At 50.9% G+C, this 12,986-nt stretch overlaps 1 protein-coding gene across 4 annotated transcripts in view; it reads right to left on the bottom strand.

Annotated features, from left to right (window-relative positions):
• smarca2 (SWI/SNF related BAF chromatin remodeling complex subunit ATPase 2) overlaps positions 1-12,986 on the bottom strand; it is a 57,716-nt gene that overhangs the window by 19,912 nt on the left and 24,818 nt on the right. For all 4 annotated transcript variants that reach the window (XM_080498853.1, XM_080498855.1, XM_080498854.1 and 1 more), the window contains 8 exons: positions 12,848-12,958; positions 10,511-10,753; positions 9,471-9,584; positions 6,667-6,771; positions 4,501-4,587; positions 4,141-4,187; positions 2,127-2,293; positions 1-135 (listed from right to left, as the gene is read on the bottom strand). The exon at positions 1-135 is cut by the window's left edge and continues 29 nt beyond it. In XM_080498853.1, the coding sequence (XP_080354979.1) occupies positions 1-135; positions 2,127-2,293; positions 4,141-4,187; positions 4,501-4,587; positions 6,667-6,771; positions 9,471-9,584; positions 10,511-10,753; positions 12,848-12,958 (1,009 nt within the window). The remainder of the gene's footprint in view (positions 136-2,126; positions 2,294-4,140; positions 4,188-4,500; positions 4,588-6,666; positions 6,772-9,470; positions 9,585-10,510; positions 10,754-12,847; positions 12,959-12,986) is intronic.

Raw genomic sequence — 12,986 nt, 5'->3', positions numbered from 1 at the left:
TGACCACGGTGTCGGCGGCCTGCAGGTTGAGGCCCAGGCCGCCGGCCCTGGTGCTCAGGAGGAAGATGAAGAACGGAGAACCTTCCTCGTTGAACTTCTTCAGCAGCGCCGCCCGGTCCTCCGCCTTGGTGGTGCCTGAAACCACGGAGCTACGTCACTGTGGGGGAGACGTGACGGCCCTCGCCACGTCAGGGGGGGGGGGGGGTTCCTCGTTTATGTTTACTTTAGTTAAAATGTTTGTTCTTCTATTAAAATTAATACTAATATAGTTTGTTTCACATCAAGTTTCACGGATAAATGGATGGATGGAGGGATGGAGGGAGGGAGGGAGGGAGGGAGGAAATGATGGATGGATGGATGGAGAGACGAAATGATGGATGGATGGATGGAGAGAGGAAATGATGGATGGATGGATGGAGAGAGGAAATGATGGATGATGGATGGATGGATGGAGGAATTGATGGATGATGGATGGAGGGAGGAAATGATGGATGGATGGAGAGAAGAAGAGAGGAAATGATGGATGATGGATGGAGGGAGGGAGGAAATGATGGATGGATGGAGAGAAGAAGAGAGGAAATGATGGATGATGGATGGAGGGAGGGAGGGGGGGAGGAAATGATGGATGGATGGAGAGAAGAAGAGAGGAAATGATGGATGATGGATGGAGGGAGGGAGGGGGGGAGGAAATGATGGATGGATGGAGAGAAGAAGAGAGGAAATGATGGATGATGGATGGAGGGAGGGAGGAAATGATGGATGGATGTAGGAAATGATGGATGGAGGGAGGAAATGATGGATGGAGGGAGGAAATGATGGATGGAGGGAGGAAATGATGGATGGAGAGAGGAAATGATGGATGATGGATGGATGATGGATGGAGGGAGGAGGAAATGATGGATGGAGGGAGGAAATGATGGATGGAGGGAGGAAATGATGGATGGAGAGAGGAAATGATGGATGATGGATGGATGATGGATGGAGGGAGGAGGAAATGATGGATGGAGGGAGGAAATGATGGATGATGGATGGATGATGGATGGAGAGAGGAGTTGATGGATGATGGATGGAGGAAGGAAATGATGGATGGATGATAAAGGATTACATAATGATGGATAACTAAATAAAACGTAACGACGAAGAAAAGTGACTAATTTGACCAGCGACATTGTTTCAGCCGCTTCGTTTCTCTTTTCCAGCCTGGAGGTTCAGAGTGAAGCAGATGTTTGCTCATGAGCTCACGACACCCCCCACCCCCCCACCCCAGGATACGCTAGCAACAAGCGAGAGCTAACAGGACACGCTAGCAACAAGCGAGAGCTAACAGGATATGCTAGCAACAAGCGAAAGCTAACAGGATACGCTAGCAACAAGCGAGAGCTAACAGGATACGCTAGCAACAAGCGAAAGCTAACAGGATACGCTAGCAACAAGCGAGAGCAAACAGGATATGCTAGAAACAAGCGAGAGCAAACAGGATACGCTAGCAACAAGCGAGAGCTAACAGGATACGCTAGCAACAAGCGAAAGCTAACAGGATACGCTAGCAACAAGCGAGAGCAAACAGGATATGCTAGAAACAAGCGAGAGCAAACAGGATACGCTAGCAACAAGCGAGAGCTAACAGGACACGCTAGCAACAAGCGAGAGCAAACAGGATACGCTAGCAACAAGCGAGAGCAAACAGGATACGCTAGCAACAAGCGAGAGCAAACAGGATACGCTAGCAACAAGCGAGAGCAAACAGGATACGCTAGCAACAAGCGAGAGCTAACAGGATACGCTAGCAACAAGCGAAAGCTAACAGGATACTCTAGCAACAAGCGAGAGCTAACAGGATACTCTAGCAACAAGCGAGAGCTAACAGGACACGCTAGCAACAAGTGAGAGCTAACAGGATACGCTAGCAACAAGCGAAAGCTAACAGGATACGCTAGCAACAAGCGAGAGCAAACAGGATATGCTAGAAACAAGCGAGAGCAAACAGGATACGCTAGCAACAAGCGAGAGCTAACAGGATACGCTAGCAACAAGCGAGAGCTAACAGGACACGCTAGCAACAAGCGAGAGCTAACAGGATACGCTAGCAACAAGCGAGAGCTAACAATCTGGCGACGCGACTTTACCGTCCAGGCGCAAGTAGAGGAAGTTGCGGTAGCCGAAGTAGTCCTCCATGATGGTCATGAGCGTGGTCATCTGGCAGAACAGCAGGACTCGGTGGCCCGTGGCGTGGAGCTTCGGCAGGATCCGGTCCAGGAGCTCGAACTTCCCGGACGCCCGGTACAGGTCGTGACTGGGGGAGGGGGGACAGAAACCCATCAAACCAAATTGGGGGAGGGGGAGGGGTTTGAAAAGCTGCACACAGAATCAAGAAAAAAACTAGTTCGATTTTCCGTTTGGGCCTTTTTTGGGCGAAAATCTTACTTTGAAAGGCAAGTGGTGGACTTCCCGTTGGGAGTTAGGGCCAAAGTTAGAGCGCGTGAGTTGTAAGGTCTCGACGAGACGAACACGTTTCGTATTCGCTGCATCGCTCTGCGACGTTCCTACGGACCGCGGTGGGCGATTTAGTTTGTCTAGGTGGCGCTAGAGAGCCATTTTTTTGGACTTTGTGGGGATTTTTTTTTGACATGATAATATAAATCGCTACACTTTTGACGAGTCTGCCAAATTTGGTGAGTTTTTAAATGTGTTTCGGGGGTCAAATTATGGGATTTAGTCTGTGGAAAATAAATTAAATAAGAAACGAATGAAATACAATTAGACATTTTTGCGAGGAGGACGTATGGCCATGAGTGACCGTATTAGGCCCGGCACTGTCGGCGACGAATGAATTACAAAAGATACCTGCCGTTGGCTCGCGACGTCCCGAAAAAGTGGTTTTAAGTGAGCAGAAGCAGGTGGAAGAAGTCGCCTGCTTCACCCCCAGGAGCGGCGCTGGCCGGAGCCGGCACGAGGGATCCTCACGAGGGATCCTCACGAGGGATCTTCACGAGGGATCCTCGCAAGGGATCATCACGAGGGATCCTCACGAGGGATCCTCACGAGAGATCCTCACGAGAGATCATCACGAGAGATCATCACGAGAGATCATCACGAGGGATCATCACGAGGGATCCTCACGAGAGATCATCACGAGATATCATCACGAGGGATCCTCGCTAAGGATCATCACGGGGGATCATCGCGAGGGATCATCACGAGAGATCATCGCGAGGGATCATCACGAGGGATCCTCACGAGAGATCATCGCGAGAATTCATCACGAGGGATCCTCGCGAGAGATCATCGCGAGAGATCCTCGCAAGGGATCATCATGAAGGATCACACAGGCTCGCTCCGCCCGTCACGCCAACCGGATGAGGTGTTCCAAACACTCTACCGCGTCCCCCCCCCCCCCCCAACATGAACAAACGTCGCCTTCATCCAAGTGCTTCACTAACGAGTGGCGTCGGCGGCGGAAAGACAAGGCTTTCAGTGGGCGAAAGGATTTAATCTACATAGACGCACATTATCGACGGCGCCTCGAACCACTTAACGTCTCATTCATCCGCTGCAGGAGACAAAAGAGCAACGAGCAAAGAGAGGAAACGACTGAAACCCCAGAACGTGACCCCGTCCCTGATCCACTAATCCGTCGTCTGCTTTGATGTTCCGGCTGCCGGACGTCATGTGGTTCTTTACAGGTTTCTCTACGGAGGCCAGCTCGTTAAAGTGCGGGTTTACGTGATGCACCTGAACGCCTCACCCCGATCCGTCAGCTCCTGCAGGTGAAACCGGACCAACGGACAAAAACTCTCTCTTTTATTACCGGAACAGTTCAGAGGAATGTTTCTGACGGCACAGGAGGAGAGGAATAAACACAGCGGTGGGGCTGCCGTGAGGGGGCGTGGCCTGCCGTGAGGGGGCGTGGCCAGTGAGTTAGCCAGCCTCTTATGAACAGTACTGAAGAAAAAGCCTATTTTTCCCGGCAGCTCGCCCACGTCACTGCCGAACGTTCCTCTTTGTTCTGATGGGTTCTAGAAGGGTGTATGCAGAAACGCCAGACTAAGTCCATCAGACTAACGGCATCTTTCGTCTTTCACTCTTCATAAAGTCCACAGTGACGGCTCAGTTTTTTCAGGGGGTACTGTCGGAACTCACCCGCTGATGATTCCGTTCGGGTAGCCCAAGTGTTCCGCAAACGACTCCTGCATCAGAAAACATGTACAGACTCAGGTTACAGTGAAAATCAAACCCTTCACAAGAGATTCTGCAGGAAACCAGCCGGTCCTCAGAGCTCCGAGCGGGAAAAGTAAAGAACCGGGATTAATGTCGGCTACAGCCGGAGTCCACGTCTAACTTCTATCCACCGAGTGCTGCTCGGAACCCCCGGGGGGGTCTCCCACACCTCTCCAGGTGCAGCATCTGGAATAATGTGCTGCTGGAGGTGTTGATAGGACGAACTGACCCACAAATCTTCAAGTACGAAGTCTGAACAAAGTGTAAAGAAGACGGTTTCACCTCGATGTGCTGGAACATGTAGGGGTGGTTGCAGATCTTCTTCAGCTGCATGATGGTGTTCATCAGGGTCTTCGCCCCTCCTTTGCCCTGCACACACACACACACACACACACACACACACACACACACACACACACACACACACACACACACACACACACACACACACACACACACACACACACACACACACACACACACACACACACACACACACACACACACACACACACACACATTAGGATGGATGGAGAATGGAGAGAACACTGAACGTCGACATCAGACACTTGGAATCAGAAGATTCCGGCGCCTTTGGCAGCAGCTGGCTGCTGAACAACAGGAGGGTTTGACTGTGAGAGCGTCTCCATCCACCTGGAGGAGGAGGAGGAGGACGTTCGGGGGGGGGGGGGGGGGTGTATGGATGGGGGGGCGTCAGGTGATAATCCTGACAAGTTCATAACAACAATCAATGTTCACAGCTGCAGCCTGGACGGCGTCACACAGGCTCATTTACACCGCGTGATGTTGTGGGGATAAACAGGCTTATTTATCCTGCTGGAGCCCCCCTGGAGCCCCTCCTGGAGCCCCCCTGGAGCCCCGCTGGATCTCCCCTGGAGCCCCCCCTGGAGCCCCGCTGGAGCCCCTCCTGGAGCCCCCATGGTGCCCCCCCTGGAGCCCCCCTGGAGCCCCTCCTGGAGCCCCCATGGTGCCCCCCCTGGAGCCCCTCCTGGAGCCCCCATGGTGCCCCCCCTGGAGCCCCCCTGGAGCCCCCCCTGGAGCCCCCATGGTGCCCCCCCTGGAGCCCCCCTGGAGCCCCCCCTGGAGCCCCCCTGGAGCCCCCATGGAGCACCCCTGGAGCCCCCCCTGGAGCCCCGCTGGATCTCCCCTGGAGCCCCGCTGGATCCCCCCATGGTGCCCCCCTGGGAGCCCCGCTGGAACCCCCCCCCCCCGGAGCCCCACCTGGAGCCCCGCTGGAGTCCCCCTGGAGCCCCCCCTCTGGTTCCCCTCCCCTGGATCCCCCTTGGAGCCCCCCTTAGAGCCCCGCTGGAGCCCCCCTTGGAGCCCCTCTTTGGAGCCCCAGAGGGGGTTCAAGGCTCCCCAGAGGGCAGCCGAGGCTTAAGAGAGGATGTTCAAGTCTCCCTGGAGGGTGTTCAAGGCCACTCAGAAGGAGTTCAAGGCTACCTGGAGGGTGTTCAAGGCCACTCAGAAGGAGTTCAAGTCTCCCTGGAGGGTGTTCAAGGCCACTCAGAAGGAGTTCAAGGCTACCTGGAGGGTGTTCAAGGCCACTCAGAAGGAGTTCAAGTCTCCCTGGAGGGTGTTCAAGGCCACTCAGAAGGAGTTCAAGGCTACCTGGAGGGTGTTCAAGGCCACTCAGAAGGAGTTCAAGTCTCCCTGGAGGGTGTTCAAGGCCACTCAGAAGGAGTTCAAGTCTCCCTGGAGGGTGTTCAAGGCCACTCAGAAGGAGTTCAAGGCTCCCTGGAGGGTGTTCAAGGCTACACAGAAGGAATTCAAGGCACCCCGGAGAGTGTTCAAGGCTACACAGAGGTTCTCCAGAGGTGGTTCAAGGCCACTCAGAAGGAGTTCAAGGCTACCTGGAGGGTGTTCAAGGCCACTCAGAAGGAGTTCAAGGCTACCCGGAGGGTGTTCAAGGCCACTCAGAAGGAATTCAAGGCACCCCGTAGAGTGTTCAAGGCTACACAGAGGTTCTCCAGAGGTGGTTCAAGGCCACTCAGAAGGAGTTCAAGGCTACCCGGAGGGTGTTCAAGGCCACTCAGAAGGAATTCAAGGCACCCCGGAGAGTGTTCAAGGCTACACAGAGGTTCTCCAGAGGTGGTTCAAGGCCACTCAGAAGGAGTTCAAGGCTCCCTGGAGGGTGTTCAAGGCTACACAGAAGGAATTCAAGGCACCCCGGAGAGTGTTCAAGGCTACACAGAGGTTCTCCAGAGGTGGTTCAAGGCCCTTATTTTCCACTGCGACTCAGTTTCCTGGATTCTGGCACTGAAGTGTCTTCACACAATATTTACCTTTACACCCCAGAATCAGTCTTTTTAAATTATTCTCCACACACACGGAGCGACGACGTGACAGAATGGGAGAATCTTGCTGACAGACATGACGGGGGGGGGGGGGGGGGGGGGGGAGGGGAGGGGGGGGTTAAACATTCACCTTCTTGTCCTTCTCGGAGCCGTCAGTGAGCAGGATGCCTTTCTGCATGTGGCGGTAAAGAACCTTCTGGATGGCAGACATGTCACATTTGACGACGTACTCCACCTGCGTGATGGACAGATAAGAAACAGAACATCAGGACGGCTGCCAGCGCGGGGGGGGGGGGGGGGGGGGGCAGGGGGGCAGGGGGGGGGGGGGGGGGGGGGGACGTGAGCAGTGAAAGTTCAAAGTGACATGAAGCTATCAGAGCCGTCTCCTTCAACTTGTCCTGTTCAACCTTTAAGTCCTCCGGGTGCTTCCTCTTCCTCGCGCGGCTGCGAGCTGTCGGATTAATTCACACCCGGGCCGCCGAGGGTTCCGCGCATTCATTATTCCGCCGGAGCGTTCAGGCGCCTGACATATGAGCCTCACCGCTCTTCTTTTATTAACGCTTAAGCTAACAAAAGAAAAGAATCGTGTAAATTCCAGCAGCTCACATTACTTTGTGTTGATTTAAAGAGGAGGGAGGCGTCAAATATTAATGAGGGAACGAAGGAAACACCTGTGTTGTGTTTTACATGAATCTGGATGAGAGTTAGCTAGAGGAAGATGCTCTATAATCTGGTGTTAGAGGAGGAAGATGCTCTATAATCTGGTGTTAGAGGAGGAAGATGCTCTATAATCTGGTGTTAGAGGAGGAAGATGCTCTATAAACTGGTGTTAGAGGAGGAAGATGCTCTATAAACTGGTGTTAGAGGAGGAAGATGCTCTATAATCTGATGTTAGAGGAGGAATATGCTCTATAATCTGATGTTAGAGGAGGAAGATGCTCTATAATCTGGTGTTAGAGGAGGAAGATGCTCTATAAACTGGTGTTAGAGGAGGAAGGTGCTCTATAATCTGGTGTTAGAGGAGGAAGATGCTCTATAATCTGGTGTTAGAGGAGGGAGATGCTCTATAATCTGGTGTTAGAGGAGGAAGATGCTCTATAATCTGGTGTTAGAGGAGGACGATGCTCTATAATCTGGTGTTAGAGGAGGAAGATGCTCTATAATCTGGTGTTAGAGGAAGACGCTCTATAATCTGGTGTCAGATGAGGAAGATGCTCTATGATCTGGTGTTAGAGGAGGAAGATGCTCTATAATCTGGTGTTGGAGGAGGAAGATGCTCTATGATCTGGTGTTAGAGGAGGACGATGCTCTATGATCTGGTGTTAGAGGAGGAAGATGCTCTATAATCTGGACTAGAGGAGGAAGATGCTCTATAATCTGGACTAGAGGAGGAAGATGCTCTATAATCTGGGCTAGAGGAGGAAGATGCTCTATAATCTGGGCTAGAGGAGGAAAATGCTCTATAATCTGGTGTTGGAGGAGGACGATGCTCTATGATCTGGTGTTAGAGGAGGAAGATGCTCTATAATCTGGACTAGAGGCGGAAGATGCTCTATAATCTGGTGTTAGAGGAGGACGATGCTCTATAATCTGGGCTAGAGGAGGAAGATGCTCTATAATCTGGTGTTGGAGGAGGACGATGCTCTATAATCTGGTGTCAGATGAGGAAGATGCTCTATGATCTGGTGTTAGAGGAGGAAGATGCTCTATAATCTGGACTAGAGGAGGAAGATGCTCTATAATCTGGACTAGACGAGGAAGATGCTCTATAATCTGGACTAGAGGAGAAAGGTGCTCTATAATCTGGACTAGAGGAGGAAGATGCTCTATAATCTGGACTAGAGGAGGAAGATGCTCTACAATCTGGACTAGAGGGGGAAGATGCTCTATAATCTGGTGTTAGAGGAGGAATATGCTCTATAATCTGGACTAGAGGAGGGAGATGCTCTACAATCTGGACTAGAGGAGGAAGATGCTCTATAATCTGGACTAGAGGGGAAGATGCTCTATGATCTGGACCAGAGGAGGAAGATGCTCTATAGTCTGATGATAGAGGAGGAAGATGCTCTATAATCTGGACTAGAGGACGAAGATGCTCTATAATCTGGACTAGAGGAGGAAGATGCTCTATAATCTGGACTAGAGGACTAGAGGAGGAAGATGCTCTACAATCTGATGATAGAGGAGGAAGATGCTCTATAATCTGGACTAGAGGAGGACGATGCTCTACAATCTGGACTAGAGGAGGAAGATGCTCTACAATCTGGACTAGAGGAGGAAGATGCTCTATAATCTGATGATAGAGGAGGAAGATGCTCTATAATCTGGACTAGAGGAGGAAGATGCTCTATAATCTGGACTAGAGGAGGAAGATGCTCTATAATCTGGACTAGAGGGGGAAGATGCTCTACAATCTGGATTAGAGGGGGAAGATGCTCTACAATCTGGACTAGAGGAGGAAGATGCTCTATAATCTGGACTAGAGGAGGAAGGTGCTCTATAATCTGGACTAGAGGTGGAAGGTGCTCTATAAACTGGTGTTAGAGGAGGAAGATGCTCTATAATCTGGTGTTAGAGGAGGAAGATGCTCTATAATCTGGTGTTAGAGGGGGAAGATGCTCTATAATCTGGTGTTAGAGGAGGAAGATGCTCTATAATCTGGTGTTAGAGGAGGAAGATGCTCTATAATCTGGTGTTAGAGGGGGAAGATGCTCTATAATCTGGTGTTAGAGGAGGAAGATGCTCTATAATCTGGACTAGAGGAGGAAGATGCTCTAAAATCTGGACTAAAGGAGGAAGATGCTCTATAATCTGGACTAGAGGTGGAAGGTGCTCTATAATCTGGACTAGAGGGGGAAGATGCTCTATAATCTGGACTAGAGGGGGAAGATGCTCTATAATCTGGACTAGAGGGGGAAGATGCTCTATGCCCACCTTCTCCGGCAGCTGGGACTCCACCTCCTTCTTCAGCCGGCGCAGCAGGAAGGGTCTCAGCACTTTGTGCAGACGGCGGATGATCAGGATGGTTTCCTCCTCGTTCAGGTCCACCTGGACCAGGAGAGGACCGTGTTATGTTACCACATGTGGTCCAGGTGAACCAGGACCTGGTCCACCTGGACCAGGAGAGGACCGTGTTATGTTACCACATGTGGTCCAGGTGAACCAGGACCTGGTCCACCTGGACCAGGAGAGGACCGTGTTATGTTACCACATGTGGTCCAGGTGAACCAGGACCTGGTCCACCTGGACCAGGAGAGGACCGTGTTATGTTACCACATGTGGTCCAGGTGAACCAGGACCTGGTCCACCTGGACCAGGAGAGGACCGTGTTATGTTACCACATGTGGTCCAGGTGAACCAGGACCTGGTGAACCAGGTTCTGGTGTGGACGACAGACCAGAAACATGTGGTTCAGGTGAACCAGGTTCCTGGTTCCTTAGCCCTCCGCCTACCCCCTTAGCCCTCCGCCTACCCCTTTAGCCCTCCGCCTACCCCTTTAGCCCTCCGCCTACCCCTTAGCCCTCCGCCTACCCCTTAGCCCTCCGCCTACCCCTTAACCCTCCGCCTACCCCTTAGCCCTCCGCCTACCCCTTAGCCCTCCGCCTACCCCTTAGCCCTCCGCCTACCCCTTAGCCCTACACCTACGCCTTCCCCCTCTGCCTACCCCTTAGCCCTCCGCCTACCCCTTAGCCCTCCGCCTACCTCTAAAACCCTATGCCTACCCCTTACCCCTCCGCCTACCCCTTAGCCCTCCGCCTACCCCTTAGCCCTCCCCCTACCCCTTAGCCCTTTGGAACTCCTCAGTGTAATAATAAAATGTTATAAACACCGTCTCTAACCAAACGACGACACACGGAAGCTCCATACGGCAGCGCTACTGCGCGACCCCCCTCAGACCCTCGTGGACGAGCCTTCCAGAGGGGGGGGAGGGGTGAGGCGAAGGGCTGAGGGGGAGAATTGAGACGCGGCCTCACCCTCTCCCCGGTCATGGCGAACGGGGCGTTGAACCACTGCTCGAAGGTGCTGCAGCTCTTGAAGATGGTGGGCAGCAGGAAGTTGAGCAGCGCCCACAGCTCGGGCAGCTTGTTCTGCAGCGGCGTGCCGGTGAGCAGGAGGCGGCGCGGCGCCACGTAGTGCGTGTTCAGCACCTGGGTCAGCTTGCAGTGGTGGTTCTTCATGCGGTGGCCCTCGTCCACGATCATGTACTTCCAGCGGATCTGCGGGGGGAGGGGGAGAGAGAGAGAGAGAGAGAGAGGAAACTCACACTGATTACTGAATCACTTCCTGGTCGCCACAATAAAAGCTGTCGATGCTATAAAAATAACACTAAATTGACCAACGAGTGTTTGAATCCTGAAGCCGAAGCGACGGAACTCAACAAAGATAGTCGTTAGCTAACGAGGCTCCTCCTCCGCTAGCTAACGAGGCTCCTCCTCCGCTAGCTAACGGAGGAAGAGCCTCGTTAGCTAACGGAGGAGGAGCCTCGTTACGAGGCTCCTCCTCCGTTAGCTAACGAGGCTCCTCCTCCGCTAGCTAACGAGGCTCCTCCTCCGCTAGCTAACGGAGGAAGAGCCTCGTTAGCTAACGGAGGAGGAGCCTCGTAACGAGGCGGTGCCCGGAGGCGCTCGGAGGTTAGGGCGGGATTGTTGAGTTTCCGGAGACCCGGGGGAGTCTGAGCGAGCGGTCGATCCTTCAAAATAAAGCAGAGGCTCGAAGCAAAGTAACGAGGCTCCTCCTCCGTTAGCTAACGAGGCTCCTCCTCCGCTAGCTAACGAGGCTCCTCCTCCGCTAGCTAACGGAGGAAGAGCCTCGTTAGCTAACGGAGGAGGAGCCTCGTTACGAGGCTCCTCCTCCGTTAGCTAACGAGGCTCCTCCTCCGCTAGCTAACGAGGCTCCTCCTCCGTTAACTAACGAGGCTCCTTTAACTGGCGAGGGTTTGGAGTCCCCGACGGGAGACCTCGGGGATTTCTGATTTAGAAACTGGGAATAAACCAGGATGTGATCTGCCGCTGACAGCAGAGCGCCTCTTCGCTCTGCAGCTGCTTTATTTTGAAGGATCGACCGCTCGCTCAGACTCCCCCGGGTCTCCGGAAACTCAACAATCCCGCTCTAACCTCCGAGCGCCTCCGGGCACCGCCGCTGTCTCAGGCGGAGAACAGGAGCTGGTCAGGAGAAGTTCTGTTCCACCAGCAAGTCACTTTCTAATCGTCCAATGACTTCCTGCTGCGGCGCCCTCGTGTGGCGGCTCACTGCGCTGCGCTCTACGTTTTCCATCCATCCGCTCAGAGAGTTCAGCTTCCTTCCTTTATCTGCCATGTTTTTAACATATTTATGAGCGGCTGGCAGAGAAAAACCACTTCAAATACTGAAAACGCATCTTTAACACAAATCAGTGGAAAATATTCATATTTATTCCACAAACACTTTTATTCATTTAATTATTTTTCCACGAGGGCAGGTGAGATTCCTTCCCGGCTCTCTGACGGGGCAGTTTAGTGGATAAACACGGTAATATATTTTACAAAATAAAATAAATAAATAATGAAGGGAAAAAATGAAAACAGCTACAAGCCAATAAACACGGTAATATATTTTACAAAATAAAATAAATAAATAATTAAGGGAAAAAATGAAAACAGCTACAAGCCAATAAACACGGTAATATATTTTACAAAATAAAATAAAAAAATTAAGGAAAAAAATGAAAACAGCTACAACCCAATAAACACGGTAATATATTTTACAAAATAAAAAAAAAAAAATTAAGGATAAAAATGAAAACAGCTACAAGCCAATAAACACGGTAATATATTTTACAAAATAAAATAAATAAATAATTAAGGAAAAAAATGAAAACAGCTACAAGCCAATAAACACGGTAATATATTTTACAAAATAAAATAAAAAAATTAAGGAAAAAAATGAAAACAGCTACAACCCAATAAACACGGTAATATATTTTACAAAATAAAAAAAAAAAAATTAAGGATAAAAATGAAAACAGCTACAAGCCAATAAACATGGTAATATATTTTACCAATAAAAAAATAAAAAATAATAATAATTAAGGAAAAAAATGAAAACAGCTACAACCCAATAAACACGGTAATATATTTTACAAAATAAAATAAAAAAATTAAGGGAAAAAATGAAAACAGCTACAAGCCAATAAACACGGTAATATATTTTACAAAATAAAATAAATAAATAATTAAGGGAAAAAATTAAACCAGCTACAAGCCAATAAACACAATAATATATTTTACAAAATAAATAAATAATGAAGTAAAGAAAAGCAAAGCGGCGCCTACCTTGGCCAGGATGTGTTTGTCCTTGATGATGTACTCGTACGTGGTCAGCAGGACGTTGAACTTGCCACTGCGGAGCTGCGGCACCAGTCCCCGGCGAAGACCCGGGGTGCCCTGCAGGCGTCCGGGGAGGTTAAAACCC

This window comes from Blennius ocellaris (genome assembly GCF_963422515.1).
Source record: "Blennius ocellaris genome assembly, chromosome: 7".
NCBI lineage: Eukaryota > Metazoa > Chordata > Actinopteri > Blenniiformes > Blenniidae > Blennius > Blennius ocellaris.
This window is presented reverse-complemented; position numbering and strand designations above follow the sequence as displayed.